The 16,217-nt window shown below is 41.5% G+C and overlaps 1 protein-coding gene across 1 annotated transcript in view; it reads left to right on the forward strand.

The window, feature by feature from the left end:
• Positions 1 to 335: 335 nt before the first annotated feature.
• Positions 336 to 16,217, forward strand: part of LOC134350178 (CD226 antigen-like) — a 54,250-nt gene continuing 38,368 nt past the window's right edge. Inside the window, exons 1-2 of the mRNA XM_063055152.1 lie at positions 336 to 702; positions 15,766 to 16,098. Coding sequence (XP_062911222.1) covers positions 645 to 702; positions 15,766 to 16,098 — 391 coding nt within the window. The 5' untranslated portion in view covers positions 336 to 644. The remainder of the gene's footprint in view (positions 703 to 15,765; positions 16,099 to 16,217) is intronic.

The raw sequence follows: 16,217 nt of genomic DNA on the forward strand, positions 1-16,217 counted from the left end.
GTATCTGTGAAGAGAGAAACATACTTAATAATTCAACTCAATGACTTCTCATCTACAGACAGTGCACAAACTGCCAAGTACTCTAGCGTTGTTAATTTTAGTTTTTCAGCATCTAGTTGGTTTCCACCCAATTTAAGTAATTTCATTCTGCTCTTTTCATTCTTGTTTCCCTTCCCCATCATTTGTCCCTTCCCTTCTCTTCCTTTCCTTAACCACTGCTTCTGGTTTATTCATTGTTTATTCACGTCTTGTTTCTCTTAACCCACCTATCACTTACGCCTTCTTCCTCCCCCGCCAAGACAACCTACTTCCTCTGTCTGACTGTGGACCATGGCACCACGTTTGCTTACAAATGGTTTAAATTACTCAGAGAACTTTACCTGTAAAGTCACCAGGCTAAGTGAAGTTGCACGCCTTTGCCTACGGCATGAATTAAATGAACACCAAGTATTTCCCTCTACCAACAACCAGTAAAAGACTGCAGTGCTTGTCAAAGGATTTCATTTAAGTATATTTTGCAACCAATCAGATTGCAGAAGTGTCCAAGCAAAAAGTGATATAAGAAACCAGAAGCTGATCTGAGCATCTAAGGAAACTACAAGTCCGTTTGGAACTAGTATTTATCCTTTTTCACACTGACACCAATGTCACGATTAGCACATTATCTCCTTCTCTCTGCTGGGTTGTTTCAGCTGCACAAGGGTAAGTACAAACCGTATCTGAATGTGTGTGTTTTTTGTCATTCTCATTTAGTGCATCCTGCACACGCTGCAGGACTTGCTCTGCGTGTGATTAAGCTGCGTTGAATGTCTGTCTTGTGAACAACTACTGTATTATTTTGTGATTCTATTTTTCACTGAATAAAATTAGCCTGATTGAGAACTACACTCTTCACCCACATCCATTATGGTGTACAAGTTAAAAAGTATATTTTCCAGCAGCTTTTTATTGTTAACAAAATTTAGAACGCTATACCAGTTTTAAAATGTAAACATCACTCATCATGTTTAGATGTAAAATTATTGGTTATATAACAATTATATTTTTAAAATTTAATTTGATATAAATTTAAAGGATGTTTGATCATAATTAAAAGTTAAATTTAACCTTAACATTAGCAGTTTCACAAAGGACTCATCGCTCTGGTTTGAAAATTATCCAATAAAAATTGATTAATTTATCAAATATAGATTTGTATTTATTTACTGGTGTTAAGGAGTGTCAATTATAAATTTACTCTGCTTGACTTTATAAATTATCAATTTATAGTTCCTGCAACAAAAAATACCTGGTTTTATTGTGAAAATATACTTGATTCCATGATGGAGAAGTTTTCTTTGAAAAGAAATGGATCATGGCACCCCTCAATATTTGTCATCTCTGGCAAGAAAATCTCTCTGATTGTTGTATTTAATTGACCTTGCTTCATATTAAACATTGTAGGAAACGCACAAGGTGAGATTGTAGAGATCAGTTTAAATTATTGAGTGGGTCATTACCCAGTTACTGTATGTTTAAAATGGATGTTTATGTCATTACAGTATAAAAATCACGTAGGCTGGTAAGCAGCAACTCAAAGTCTTTGGAAAAAGTGGCACTGAAGTCCTTAATGTTCCATTACTCACATTGACTTCTCCTTTCCCCACAGAAGAAACAATGTGCATGTCACTTCTAATCACTGGGTTCTCTTGTGAGCTCTATTTTTGGTTAAGTACGGTTGCGACACTGAATAAGACTCTTCTGCAGTGCTTGAACCTCTGATCACTGCTAGTGCTGAGTTCCACGCAAAGGAGCTGAATTGTAGCATTGTGTGAGCATAAATATTAACCACAGAGTATGTCAAGAAATTCCAGTTGTACACTTCCAGCACTTTTAAATCACAATGAGATCCCTGTGATGTGAGATTATTTCTTGGTGGCTGTATCTCTTGGTTTAACGAATTCAGTAGTGGAATGATTGGGCTGCGTTGAAATTAACAGGCCTAGATCCATACCAATGCACACTCAAAATCATTTCACATTGGTCCATAAAATTTAATATAAAGGCAGCTGGAGTAGATATTATGTCTAGAGGGAGAGCCTCCTGAACTTACTACCATTGTGCTGAGGAATGTGTCCATGATGTATTGGACAGACTACAGTACTTTCTGCAGTTTTTCAATTCTTGTGCATTGGAATTCAAACTAAGTGCTCCTGATGAAGAGATGATAAGACCATAAGACCGTAAGATGTCGGAGAATTAGGCCATTTGGCTCATCGAGTATGCTTGGCCATTTCATCGTGACTGATCCACTTTCTCCTTAGCTCCAGTCTCCTGCCTTCTCCCTTGATGCCCTGACTAATCAAAAATCTATCAACCTCTGCCTTAAATATACCCACTGACTTGGCCTCCACGGATGCCTGTGGCAACAAATTCCACAGATTCACCACTCTCTGGCTAAAGAAATTCCTCCTCATCTCTGTTCTAAAAGGATGTCCCTCTATTCTGAGGCTGCGTCCTCTGGAATTAAGACTCTCCCACCATCGGAAATGTTCTCTCCACATCCACGCTTTTGAGGCCTTTCAACATTTGATAGGTTTGAATGAGGTCACCCCTCATTCTTCTGAATTCCAGAAGAGGCCCAGAGACATCAAGTGGTCCTCATATGATGTCTTTGAATCCCAGAATCATTTTTGTAAACCTTCTTTGAACCCTCTCCAATGTTGCTGATACTTTCTTAGATAAGAGGCCTGAAACTGCTCACAATACTCCAAGTGAGGCCTCACCAATGATTAATAAAGTCTCAACATTATATCCTTGCTTTTATATTCTTGTCCTCCTAAAATAAATGCTAACTTTACATTTGCCTTCCTCACCACAGACTAAATCTGTAAGTTAACCTTTAGGAAATCCTGCAAAAGGACTCCCAAGTCACTTTGCACCACAGATTTTTGAATTTCTTCACCATTTACGAAACAGTCTATGCTCTTATCTTGTCTGCAAAAATGCATGACCATACGCCTTGACAATTGTGGGGATGACTTATAGCGGACCGAAACGCTTGCGTGTATAGGCATTAAGAAAGAGGATGTGCTCGAGCTTTGAAAAGTATTAAGTTATATAAGTCATCAGGACCTGATGACCTGACGAGATGTACCCTAGGCTACTGTAGGAAGTGAGAGAGGAGATTGCTGAGCCTCTGGCAATGATCTTTGCATCATCAATAGAGACAGGAGAAGTGCCAGAGTAAGGAAAATTGCAAATGTTTTTCCCTTGTTCAAGAAAGGGAGGAGAGATAACCCAAGAAATTATGGACCAGTGAGTCTAACTTCAGTGGTGGGTAAGTTGTGGGAGAAAATCCTGAGAGGCAGGATTTATGAACATTTGGAGAGGCACTATATAATTAGGAATAGTCCGCATGGCTTTGTCAAAGGCAGGTCGTGCCTTACGAGCCTGATTGAATTTAACACATTGATGAAGGTAGGGCAGTAGATTAGTATATGGATTTCAGCAAGACAATTGACAAGATACTCCATGCAAGGCTTACTGAAAAAGTAAGGAGGCATGGGATCCAAGGAGACATTGCTTTCTGGATCCAGAACTGGCTTGCCCACAGAAAGCAAAGAGTGGTTGTAGATGGATCATATTCTGCATGGAGGTTGGTGACCAACGGTGTGCCTCAGGGATCTGTTCTGGGACCCCTACTCTTCGTGATTTTTATAAATGACCTGGATGAGGAAGTGCAAGGATGGATTAGTAAATTTGCTGATGACACAAAGGTTGGGGATGTTGTGGACAGTGTGGAGGGCTTTCAGAGGTTACAGCAGGACATTGATAGGATGCAAAACTGGCCTGAGAAGTGGTAGATGGATTTCAACCTAGATAAGTGTGAGGTTATTACACACTTATCTAGGTTGAACTCCAACTACCTAGTGGTTCATTAGGTAGGTCAAATATGATGGCAGAATATAGTATTAATGGTAAGACCCTTGGCAGTGTGGAGGATGAGAGGGATCTTGGGGTCCAAGTCCATAGGATGCTCAAAGCTGTTGCACAGGTTGTCTCTGTGGGTAAGAGGCATATGGTGCATTGGCCTTCATCAATCACAGGATTGAGTTTAGGAGCCAAAAGGTAATGTTGTTTAGCTATACAGGACCCTGGTAAGACCCCACTTGGAGTACTGTGTTCAGTTCTGGTCGCCTTACTATTGTAAGGATGTGGAAGCCATAAAAATGGTGCAGAGATGATCATAGGGGTCTCTCTTCCCGCCATTACAGACATTTACACCACACGCTGCATCCGCAAAGCAAATAGCATTATAAAGGACCCCATGTACCCCTCATACAAACTCTTCTCCCTCCTGCCATATGGCAAAAGGCACCGAAGCATTCGGGCTCTCACGATCAGACTATGTAACAGTTTCTTCCCCTAAGCCATCAAACTCCTCGATACCCAGAGCCTGGACTGACACCAACCTACTGCCCTCTACTGTGCCTATTGTCTTGTTTATTATTTATTGTAATGCCTGCACTGTTTTGTGCACTTTATGCAGTCCTGGGCAGGTCTGTAGTCTAGTGTAGTTTTTGTGCTGTTTTACGTATTTCAGTGTAGTTTTTGTATTGTTTCATGTAGCACCATGGTCTTGAAAAACGTGGTCTCATTTTTACTGTGTACTGTACCAGCAGTTATGGTCAAAATGACAATAAAAAGTGACTTGACTTGACTTGATTTGACAAAGGAGATTTACACGGATGGTGCCTGAGTTGGGGAACATGCCTTTTGAGAATAGGTTGAGGGAACTCAGCCTTTTCTCCTTGGAGCAACATACGATGAGAGGTGACCTGATAGAGGTGTATAAGATGATGAGAGGCATTGATCACGTGGGTAGTCAGAGGCTTTTTTCCCAGGACTGAAGTAGCTAGCACGAGAGGGCACAGTTTTAAGGTGCTTGGAAGTAGGTACAGAGGAGATGTCAGTGGCAAGTTTTTTTACGCAGAGTGGTGAGTGTGTGGAATTGGCTTCCAGCGACGGTGGTGAGGCGGATACCATAGGGTCTTTTAAGAGACTCCTAGACAGGTACATGAAGCGTAGAAAAATAGAGGGCTATGGGTAACCCTAGGTCATTTCCAAGGTAATGACATGTTCGGCACAGCTTTGCGGCCAAAGGGCCTGTATTGTGCTGTAGGTTTTCTATGTTCCTATGTTAATGATTCCACAATCTCTTCCAGCCACCCTGGGGTGTACACCAGCTGGTCCAGGTATCTTATCTACGTTTAGATATTTCAGTTTCCCGAGAACCTTCTCACTCGTAGTGGCAACTTCCCACACTTCTACCCCCTGACAATCTTGAACTTCCAGCTTACTGCTTGTGTCTTCCACAGAGAAGACTGATGCAAAATACTTACTCAGTTTGTCCGCTATTTCATTGTTCCCCATTACTACCTCTCCAGCATCATTTTCCAGTGGTCCAATATTTCCTCTTGCCTCTCTTTTACACCTTTGATTTCACCTTTATTATTATTGGCCAGCGTACTTTCGCATTCCATCTTTTCTTCTTTATGACTTCTTAGTTGCCCTCTGTTAGTTTATAAAAGTTCTCCAGTCCTCTAAAATCCCTCTTATTTTTGCTCTATTATTTGTCCTTTCTTTGGCTCTTCTGTTGGCTTTGACTTTTCTTGATAATGAATATAGAGAATAATAAACACAAGCTATCCTTCAGATGCCGGAAATCCAGAGTAACACACACAGAATGCCTGAGAAACTCACCAGGTCAGGCAGCATTAATGGGGAGGAATAAAGAGTCAATGTTTCAAACTGATCCCCCTCATCAGTACTGCAAAGGAATGGGGAAGAAGCTAGAATAAGAAGGTGCAGGGGGTGAAGGGAAGTAGTACAGGTAAGCTGGTGACAGGTGAAACCAGGTGAGGGGAAGGTGGTGGGTGGAGAAGGGGGGAATGAAGCCCTTTACCTTCTCCACCTGTCAATTTTTCACTTTATCCCCCTTCCCTACCTGATCTGCTGAGTTCCTACAGCATTTTGTATGCGCTACTGATAAAGATACTCAAGTTTGTTGTTTTTATCCCAAACATTTCTTCTTGATGTTGAGTGGTGAAAAAGTTCTGTGAATCAGTGGAGATGGTAGATATTTTTTTCAAGAAGAATTTGCAAACAAGCTTGAATCATTTCTTCTGTTCTTCTGATAATCCCTTGCCAGTGACAGACTTCATAGTATAGTGTCATAGTATAGTTTTGCAAGTCCAAAGTCAGGCATGCGAATAAATATATTGAACACTTGAGACTGGGGATGATGGCTTTTTTTTCGTATTTGCCCAGTTTGTCTTCTTTTGCATGACAGTCCTTGCTGTATGTAGTATTTTTTTCACTGATTCATCTGTATTTCTTTGTTCCACTGTGAATGCCTGCAAGTAAATGAATTGCAAGGTAGTACATGATGACATATACAGTACGTACTTTGGCAATAAATTAACTTTGAAAACTGGTTTGCTCTGGCCAGATGATCTGGAGGATTTTGTAGTAACTTCACCGGCTGCACTACTCAAGTGGATTGAGGTGTCTGCTGAATGTGATCCAAGCCTTGGAATGGTGTTGGAGAGCAGATTTATAGGTTTTTCCTGGGATTGAAGTGTTGATCGTCAAATATTACTATTTTGCTCTAATGGTCAAAGCCTGTAAAGGCACACTGACGACAATGGTAGAGTTCTTCATTGACGCTTGCTTTCCTTGAGAGCTAGCTCCCAAGATATGGAAGTGGTCCACATATTTCAGTGGATCTTCATTGTCCTTTATTGTCATGGGGTGTTGTGCAGTGGGAAAAGGTTCACAGTGAGCATCTCTTTTGCAGCAAAATGAAGCAGCGAAACTAATCTAGAACTAAACACACGAGAAGTGCAGAGGGAAGGTTGGTTCCCATGATGTGCTCAGCAGTGCCAGCAACGCTCTGCAGTTTCTCGTGGTCTCATAGGCAGAGCATTTGCCACACCAAGCAATGATGCATCTAAACATGTTTCATTCTATGGTGCACTGACAGAAGTTGCTGAGGGTCAAATTGTCATGATGCCATGACACTAGTCTCTCTATCTCCTTCCTGTACTCCATCTCATCATTATTTCAAAGTTCAAAGTAAATTTATTACCAAAGAAGATGGCGGGAGGAAGAGAAGATGGCGGCGCGACGCAGCGCACGCGTCTTCTCTGGTGATGAATATCTGTAATCTGTCAAGTAGGAGGCCGTGCACAATTCTGATTTGATGGAAGCAGACGTGAGAGCACAGAGGAACGTCTGGTGAAACTTCTGAAATGCCTGTTTCACTGCCGCTGCTACTGTGTGATCCGAAATCTTCAGAGGGGAAGGCCTCGAATCCTTGGCTTTGCCTGTTGCTTGGTGGCCGGGGCTGGGGTCGAAGCGCTCGGCAGAGATGGTGCTCGGTGCTCAGTGTCGGAGGGCTGGTCAGAGGCTCAAAGTTTTCGGACGACTCAGAGTCGAACTGCGGTCGGGTGCTTCCAGGATGCTGCATTGGCAAGTTTGCGGTGCTGGAAGCTCATAGCAGGGAGAGTTTTCTTTCTTCTACTGTGTGCGTGACATGATGGGCTATCAGGACTTTGAGACTTTTTTTTACCTTGCCCATGGTCTGCTCTTATCAAATTACGGTATTGCTTTGCATTGTTGTAACTATATGTTATAATTATGTGGTTTTGTCAGTTTTAGTCTTGGTCTGTCTTGTGTTTCTGTGATATCATACCGGAAGAACATTGTCTCATTTTTTAATGCATGCATTTCTAAATGACAATAAACGAGGACTGAGTGTCCTCATAATCTAATCTAATCTAATCTATATGTCATTAGATACAACTCTGAGATTCATTTTCTTGTGGGCATACTCAATAAATCTACAATAGAATAATAAACATAATAGAATCAATGAAAGACCACACCAACTTGGACATTAAACCAATGTGTCAAAGACAACAAACTGTGCAAATACAAAAAAAGAAATAATAATAATAATAATAATAAATAAATAAACAATAAATATCAAGAACATGAGATGAAGAGTCCTTGAAAGTGATTCTGGGAAGATTTCAATAATGAAGTGAAGTTCACTGAAGTTATCCCCTTTGGTTGAAGAGCCTGATGACTGAGGGGAATAGCCATTCCTAAACCTGGTGGTGTGAGTCCTGAAGCCCCAGTACCTTCTTTTTGATGGCAACAGTGAGGAGAGAGTATGTCCTGGGTAATGGGGGTCCCTGATGTTGGATGCTGCTTCATGTAAATGAGCTCAGTGGTGGGGAGGGCTTTACTCTTGATGGACTGGGCCGAATCCACTGCTTTTTGTAGGATTATCTGTTCAAGGGCATTGGTATTTCAATACCAGACTGCAATGCAGCCAGTCAATATACTCTCCACTAGCCATCCATAGAAGTTGTCAAAGTTAAAGAATCTTTGCAAACTCATAAGAAAGTAGAGACGCTCCCGTGCTTCCTTTGTAATTGCACTTACAAACTGGGCCCTGGGCAGATTCTCTGAAATTGTAACACCAAGGAATTTTAAATTGCTGACCCTCTCCAGCTCTGATCCTCCGATTAGGACTGGCTCCTGGACCTCTGCCTCTAGTTTCCTCCTCCTGGTCAATATCAAGTCTTTGGTCTTGCTGACATTGAGTAAGAGGTTGTGGTTATGGCACCACTCAGCCAGATTTTTAATTTCCCTCCTGTATGATGATTTGTCACCACAAAATGGGGACACCTCCCTCTCCTTTGCCAGGGAGAGAGAGAACCTGTGGTTTGTCAAATTTTGGATGAAATGTGAAGCCTTTGGGGTAACTTTGGTCTGAGTCATTGCTATTGCTTAGCACATGATTGGGCTCGGTGATGGTACTGGTATGCGTTTTATTTGCTGGTGGGGGCAGGGGGGATTGTTACTCGCTGCCACTTACATGCGGGGGGGAGCTGGAGCGGGGGCTTTTGGGTTCTCATGTTTAACTGTCATTCATTCTTTGCGGCACTTTTCTGTGTTTGTGGATGTTTGCAAAGAAAAAGCATTTCAGGATGTATTTTGTATACATTTCTCTGACATTAAAATTGACCTTTGAACCTTTGATTTGTCCAATGACAGTAGTGTTGTCAGCAATCTTGAATATGGCACATGAGCTGTGCTTAGCCACACTGTCATAAGTGTAAAGCAAGTAGAGCAGGGGTCTAAGCATATGGCCTTACAGTGCAGATGTGCTTATGGAGACTATGGAGGAGATATTCTTGCCAATCTGAACTGACTGGGGTCTGCAAGTGAGAAAATCAAGGATCCAGTTGCACAAGGGAGTATTGAGGCCAAGGTCTTGAAGCTGATTGATTAGATTTGAAGGGACAATTTTATTGAATGCTGAGCTGCAGACGTTAAGGAACATCCTGCTGTATGCATCTTTGCTGTCTAGATGTCCCAATGTTGAGTGAAGAGCCAGTAAAATGGCATCTGCTGTTAACCTGTTGCTCTAGTAGGCAAATTGGAGAGGATCCAAGTGGCTTCTCAGGCAGGAGTTGATATGTTTCATCACTAGCCTCTCAAAACACATCATCACTGTGGACAATATTCATTGAGGCAGATTACTACATCCTTCTTGGGTACTGGTATAATTGAAGCTTGTTTGAAGCAGGTGGATACCACGCATTGCTGAAGCAAGAGGTTAAAGATCTCAGTGAACACTCCAGCCAGCTGATCTGCACAGGTTTTTATTACTTGGCCAAGTGCCCCTTCTTGGCCGGATGCTTTTCGTGGGTTCACCCTTCAGAAGACTGCTTGCATATTGACCCCAGAGACTGAAATCGTAGGATCATCGGGGGCTGTGCACGTTTGTGATGGTTCTTCTATGATTTGACTGTCAAAGCAAGCATCGATGCTCATTAGGAAGTGAAGCCCTGTTGTTGCCTATCTCATTTGATTTAACTTTATAAGAGGTGATAGTATTCAAACCCTGCCCCAACTGCTCAGCATCCTTCATTGATTCAGGTTCAGTCCGGAATTGCCACTTCGTCCATGAGTTGGCTTTCTGGAGATCGTACCTGACCTCTTTCTTGATCTGGCCCTCAACAGATTGTAGATCTCATGTCTCTTCCAGAGTTTCTGGTTGGGGAAGACCCTGAATGATTTTGGGATGGTGCACTCATGTACAACTGTTTCTATAAAGTCTGTGACACCCATGGTATACTCACTCAGATCCACAGATGAGGCCTTAAATGTGGCCCAGTCCGTCGACTCAAACCAATCCCGCAGCCGCTCCTCTTCCTCTTTGTTGTCCTAATCTCTGGAGGTTTGCTCTTTAGCCTCTGCTTATACACAGATAGGAAAAGGACAGCCAAGTGATCTGATTTCTGAAATGCAGACTGATCATGAAACAGTAAACATTCCCTATCCTAGTGTAATAGCAGTCTCGTGTATTGTGACCTCTGGTGTTGGTGCTAACTGGGCAGGGCTTTCTTCGAGCAAGCCTGGTTGAAGACCCCGGCTATGATTTGAAATGTGTCAGGATGAACTCCTTCTTGTTTGGAGATGGCATCATGCAGTATCTCAAGCACTTGAGCACCAATCAGCCGCTGCTGGGATGTAAACTGTGGTCAGGATTATAGAGGAGAACTCCCTTGGTAAATAGAACAGATGGCATTTGACCATTAGGTGTTCAAGTTCTGGGGAACATGAGTTTGATAAGACCGCCACATTGGAGCACAACCAAGAGTTTATCATGGAACACACAGCTCCAAATTTTGCCTTTTCCAAATCAGCCGTTTGATCCATTCTGTAAACTAAGAAGTGTTCTTATCTGATTACTGTATCTGGCGTGCCGGGAGAATGCCATGTCTCGCTCAGACATAGAACACAACATTCCCTCATTTCCCTCTGAGACAGCAGTCTTGCTCTCTGGTCCTCAATTTTGATCTCTAGTGACTGCACGTTTGATAACAAGGTAGAGGGAGCCTCATCCCTCTGCGTTTCAGCCTGGCTTGGACAGCCTCCTCCTGCTTCCTGCCAAGGGGATGAACTTTCATCGGCTTAAAGGTGCCGTACCTACTTGGTCACCTGAATCCATTGGGCGATTGTGAAATCTGTACACCATCAAATTGATTTAAAAGTACCTTGCTTCGAGGAAAATTACATGCTGCAGATTGCAGTGAGAGTAATTCAAGAGGTATATTTAAAAATATTGTACGAAGCCTTCAGAATGTTGCCGTAGTTCGCTGGTGCCATCTTAAATGAAGGTTGAGGGTTGAACAGGTGCTGTTAGAATAGCCCAAGTAAATAAATGCTCTTAAGATCTAACCTAATGTAATTAGAGCCTTGATGGTGCAATATTGTATGCAGCCCACCTTGTGGATAAGTTGTTGTTGGTGGCGGGAATGAGTGTTTATGCTGACGGATGTGACGTGTGTTTCGTTCTGAGCGTCATAAAACAAGACAAAGCAGATGTTGAAAATCTGAATTAAAAATTATGGTAGTGTGGCGACCCACTTTCTGGCACACACGAACCGGCTCACAACAGCGCGCGCAGGCAGAGGGCCGGCCCCAAAAAGGGCGCCAGGCCATCTTCACCAGCAGGGGGAAAATCCCGCACGCAGAAAGGGTCTGGGAATATGCATTCCCCACAGCAGTCCTGCCCCAGGGAGGGCGGGAACGGGAAGGCTTTAAAGCAGGCCGCGAAGTTTGAATAAATCTCTTTCATCGCAACTCTAGCTCACCGACTCTGTGTGGTTATTCTATCGCTACAATAGCACTCAGCAGGTCAGACAGCAAATATGAAGCAAGAATCAGAATTAATGCTTTGGGTTGATAACTATTTGCCAGATCAAAGAAAAACAGGAAAAGTTTCCATTTGTCTGAAGAAATGTCATCAACTTAATGCATTAATTAAATCTCTCTCCAAAGATTTGGGGTGGGTTGGGGCAAAGATTTGAGGAGATACAAGGTGAATAACTTGCTATAGGATACCCAGGCTTCCAATGCTTTTATCTGATCTATACAGATGTATTTCTTGCTGATTGGCACCCCAAGAAGATTGTTGGTGAGGGAGTTACTAATGGTAGTGCCATGTAAAATTTGCAACCCTAAAAGTGGTCAATCATGAATAAAACATAAACAAGAGAAAATCCGCAGATGCTGGAAATCCGAGCAACACACACAAAATGCTGGAGGAACTTAGCAGGTCAGGCAGTATCTATGGAACCTTTCAAATCTACTCCTCAGTTTTTTTCTCCAGTGCTGCCAAAGGGTTCCAGTCCGAAACGTCGACTGTGCTTTTTTCCATAGATGGTGCCTGGCCTGCTGAGTTCCTCCAGCATTTTGTACAAGAATAAGACATGTCTATGAGGATATTTTATTCCTGATTGCTTTCATCAAAAGATCACCATCTTGGTTAATCTTGGACCACGTCTTATTTCCCTTACTTGGGGGAAGAAGAGTGAAAAATAATAAATTTTTCTGGCTCAAAGGTTTCAAACATAATTAGGGTGACAGGATCAAATTCAGTTCATTTATCTTTCATATTTATTTTGCGAAATCAAGTTTCATAACTGATTCTTTTTCAGCAACTGAGTTTGATTTATCATGACCATTTTTTGTCAAATAAGCAAACATGAAAAAGTGTGCAGCCAAAAATCTTATTTTTAACAACAACAACAAAATAATTATTCGACAGGATTCGTCGGTGCTTTGCTGAGAAAAGGTTGATGTTATTTACTTCGGATTTTCAAAATCAGTCAAATGCACCATATGCACATCCAAAGTGCAAGATAAATGAAGCAAGAAGTTGGGCACAGGATTTTCTGACTGGGAAAGTTGATCTACAAGCTTTATTTGGCCATCAGGGCAACAGATTGAAGGATTTCGAGTGCAAATTGATCCAAGGGAAAAACATATTTCTGCTCTCTCTTGTACCAGATTACAGAATATGGTTCTATGGGTCCTTTCTGACCTATAATCTGACTCTGCTAAGATTCATTTGACTCTTAAAACATAGCTGAATTTTTCTAGGAGCAATGCATCATTTGCAAGTTCGTCTTGTTTTACTTTACCAAGTAAACTAAATGTTATATATTCATAAATTAGTAAATAATTCTGATACAACATGAATGCCACTTTTGGCTATTTGTAGTTGAATTGTTTTATTTATTTGTAGCAGAATTATTAACTTGCTTGTAAATTTATTGTTATTATATTTTATATTTTTGCAGACTGTCTTCTTTCGCACATTGGTTGGCTGTCAGTCTTTGTGTCTAGTTTTTCACTCATTCTGATGCATTCCTTTGTTGTATATGGTGATATAAATGTACTTCAATAACTTTAACTTTTGAATGATTCATAGATGGTTGACTGGAGAGGCTGCACTGAAACAGAAACAAAGAAAACCTACAGCACAATACAGGCCCTTTTGCCCACAAAGCTGTGCTGAACATGTCCTTATCTTAGAAATTACCCAGGGTTACCCATAGCCCTCTATTTTTCTGAGCTCCATGTACCTGTCCAGGAGTCTCTTAAAAGACCCTTTCGTATCCGCCTCCACCACCATCGCCGGAAGCCCATTCCATGCAGTCACCACTCTCTGCGTAAAAAACTTACCCCTGACATCTCCTCTGTACCTACTTACAAGCACCTTAAAACTATGCCCTCTCATGCTAGCCATTTCAGCCCTGAGAAAAAGCCTCTGACTACCCACACGATCAATCCCTTTCATCATATTATGCACTCTATCAGGTCACCTCTCATCCTCCGTCACTCCAAGGAAAAAAGGCTGAGTTCACGCAATCTATTCTCATAAGACATGCTCCCCAATCCGGGAAACATCCTTGCAATTCTCTTCTGCACCCTTTCTATGGTTCCCAATCCTTCCTATAGTGAGGCAACCAGAATTGAGCATAGTACTCCAAGTGAGGTCGGACCAGGATCCTATATAGCTGCAACATTACCTCTCGGCTCCTAAACTCAATCCCACGATTGATGAAAGCTTTCTTAACCACAGAGTCAACTTGCACACTCCTGCATAAAGATGGCTCAAAAACAATTTGAAATATTTTTTAATGCTGATTTTTCTCAAAAGGAAACAGATTGTTTGCAACGGTTACTAAATTGTTTGTCACACAGGTTCACTTCAAATTCATGTGTAATTTGCATCTATTTTTAGATTTTAAAAAACAGGATGCTTGCTGACATCCTCCAAAGTAGAAACTCTCACATTTAATATTCTTTGCGCACCATAACGATCAACATAACATGCAGACAATGAAACGATGACAGAGATTTGTGGGGAGAATTAGAATTCTAAAATCAGTGTGTGGTAAAGATACAAGCTAACCCCTTAAATGGTTATCGAATAAAATTTGATGCTCACACAAAAGTTGTGATTTTGTACTTGTGTTTAATGTAATTTTGGCAGAACTCAGCGTGGATGTAGGTTTATGTGAGTGTGAACATCACAGGCTGGAGAGAATGCAAATAGCATTGGGTAGAAAAGAGAGAGACAGCGTAAATGCTCGCTGCTTTAAGTAGGTTAACTGGCAATCAGTTTTATCCTTACTTATAAAGTAGGATAGTCTTAAAAAGCTCATTGTCATGTTAGTTGTGTGCCTTTGAGAATGGAAACAAACGTACGCTAAGTGGCAACTTTATTAGGGGGCTCCTGGACCTGATAAAGTGGCCACTGAGTGCATGCTCGTGGTCTTCTGCAGCTGTAGCCCATCCACTTCAAGTTTTGGCTTGTTGTGCATTCAGATATCCTTTTCTGCACACCGCCATTTTAATGTGTGGTTATTTGAGTTTCCGTCAACTTGCCTTCAGGTTGAAGCAGTCTGGCCATTCTCCTCTCACCGCCCTCATCAACAATCTGTCATCTGCACTCTGTAGTTTCTCTATAAGCTCTAGGGGTCCCACATTCAAAAGATGTATGGGTTAGGGCAAATGAGTTGTGGGCATGCTACGTTGGTGCTGGAAGCATAGCAAGACATTTGGCCTGCCCAGCATAATCCTCATTGATTTGACTTGATGTAAATGGCATATTTCACTGAATGTTTTGATGTGTCAATGTACATATGATACAGTACTGTGCAAAAGACTTGGGCACATATATAGGTAGGGTGCCTAAGACTTTTACAGAGTAGTGTATATTCATTTCTTTCTAGTTACCAAGTTACATTCAATACTACTGAGCCCACACAAAGCTAAGTACTCTTACTTCTGTTTCCCAACCACCTTCCTACTTTAGCTAAACATCCTAGCTATATATATGTGTCTAAGTCTTTCGCACAGTACTGTAAGACTACTCTTTCTTTCAAAATTATTGCTGACTATTCTTATTCAGACTATACTTCTCCAAATGCTCATGAATCCTATCTTTAAGAAACCTCTCTAATTCTTTGTCCAGCACAGATGTGAGACTCACTTGTTCGTACTTCGCAGGGGTATCCCGATTACCTTTCTTGACCAAGAAGAAGCAGAGGCGTTCTTCCCTGGCCACAACATCTATGTGGCAAGACCAGGTCAAGTTCGAGCATCTTCAGTGTTTCTCTGTTTCAGGATGCAAATAGTATATATTTCTCTGATATTAAATGGAACTATTGAATTATTATTTTCCTATGAGCCTTCCTTCTGGAACTGCGTAGACAATCAAAACCCTGAATCTAGCTTAAGATAAATATATGACATAGGAATGCTCAGTAAGTGCATTATGACACACGTATTACACTAACCATTGTAGTTTCCCTGTAGTGAAGTTCAAAATTCTTGATATTTCAGGTGTGAATTGCAAGGAGAACCCGAATATTGATACTGCAGTTAAACTTCAGGACGTAATCAAGCTGAAATGTGCGCATCCTCGGAGGAGCAATTTGATCCAGTTGTCCTGGGACAAGAATGTAAATGGCATGAAGCAGAAAGTTGCTCTCTATAATCCTCAACATGGAGGGCACATCGTTTTTCCATATAACAGAACTGTTAAATTTTTGTCATCTTTCAAAAGTGGAGATATTATGATGAATGCATCAGCTGCAGATGAGGGCATTTATCTATGTTCCATTGACACTTTTCCTGATGGGAAATTACAGAAGACAATTGAAGTAATAAACCCAGGTAAGATACTACAGTTCAGCTTATAATATTGGGTTTTCTACGCGGGAGGGCAGTGGGGACTGTGTAGTGAGCTAATCACTTATTAGTGTTTTGCTAATGCAATCAAAATTTAACTCCAA

Source organism: Mobula hypostoma, chromosome 1 (genome assembly GCF_963921235.1).
Source record: "Mobula hypostoma chromosome 1, sMobHyp1.1, whole genome shotgun sequence".
NCBI lineage: Eukaryota > Metazoa > Chordata > Chondrichthyes > Myliobatiformes > Myliobatidae > Mobula > Mobula hypostoma.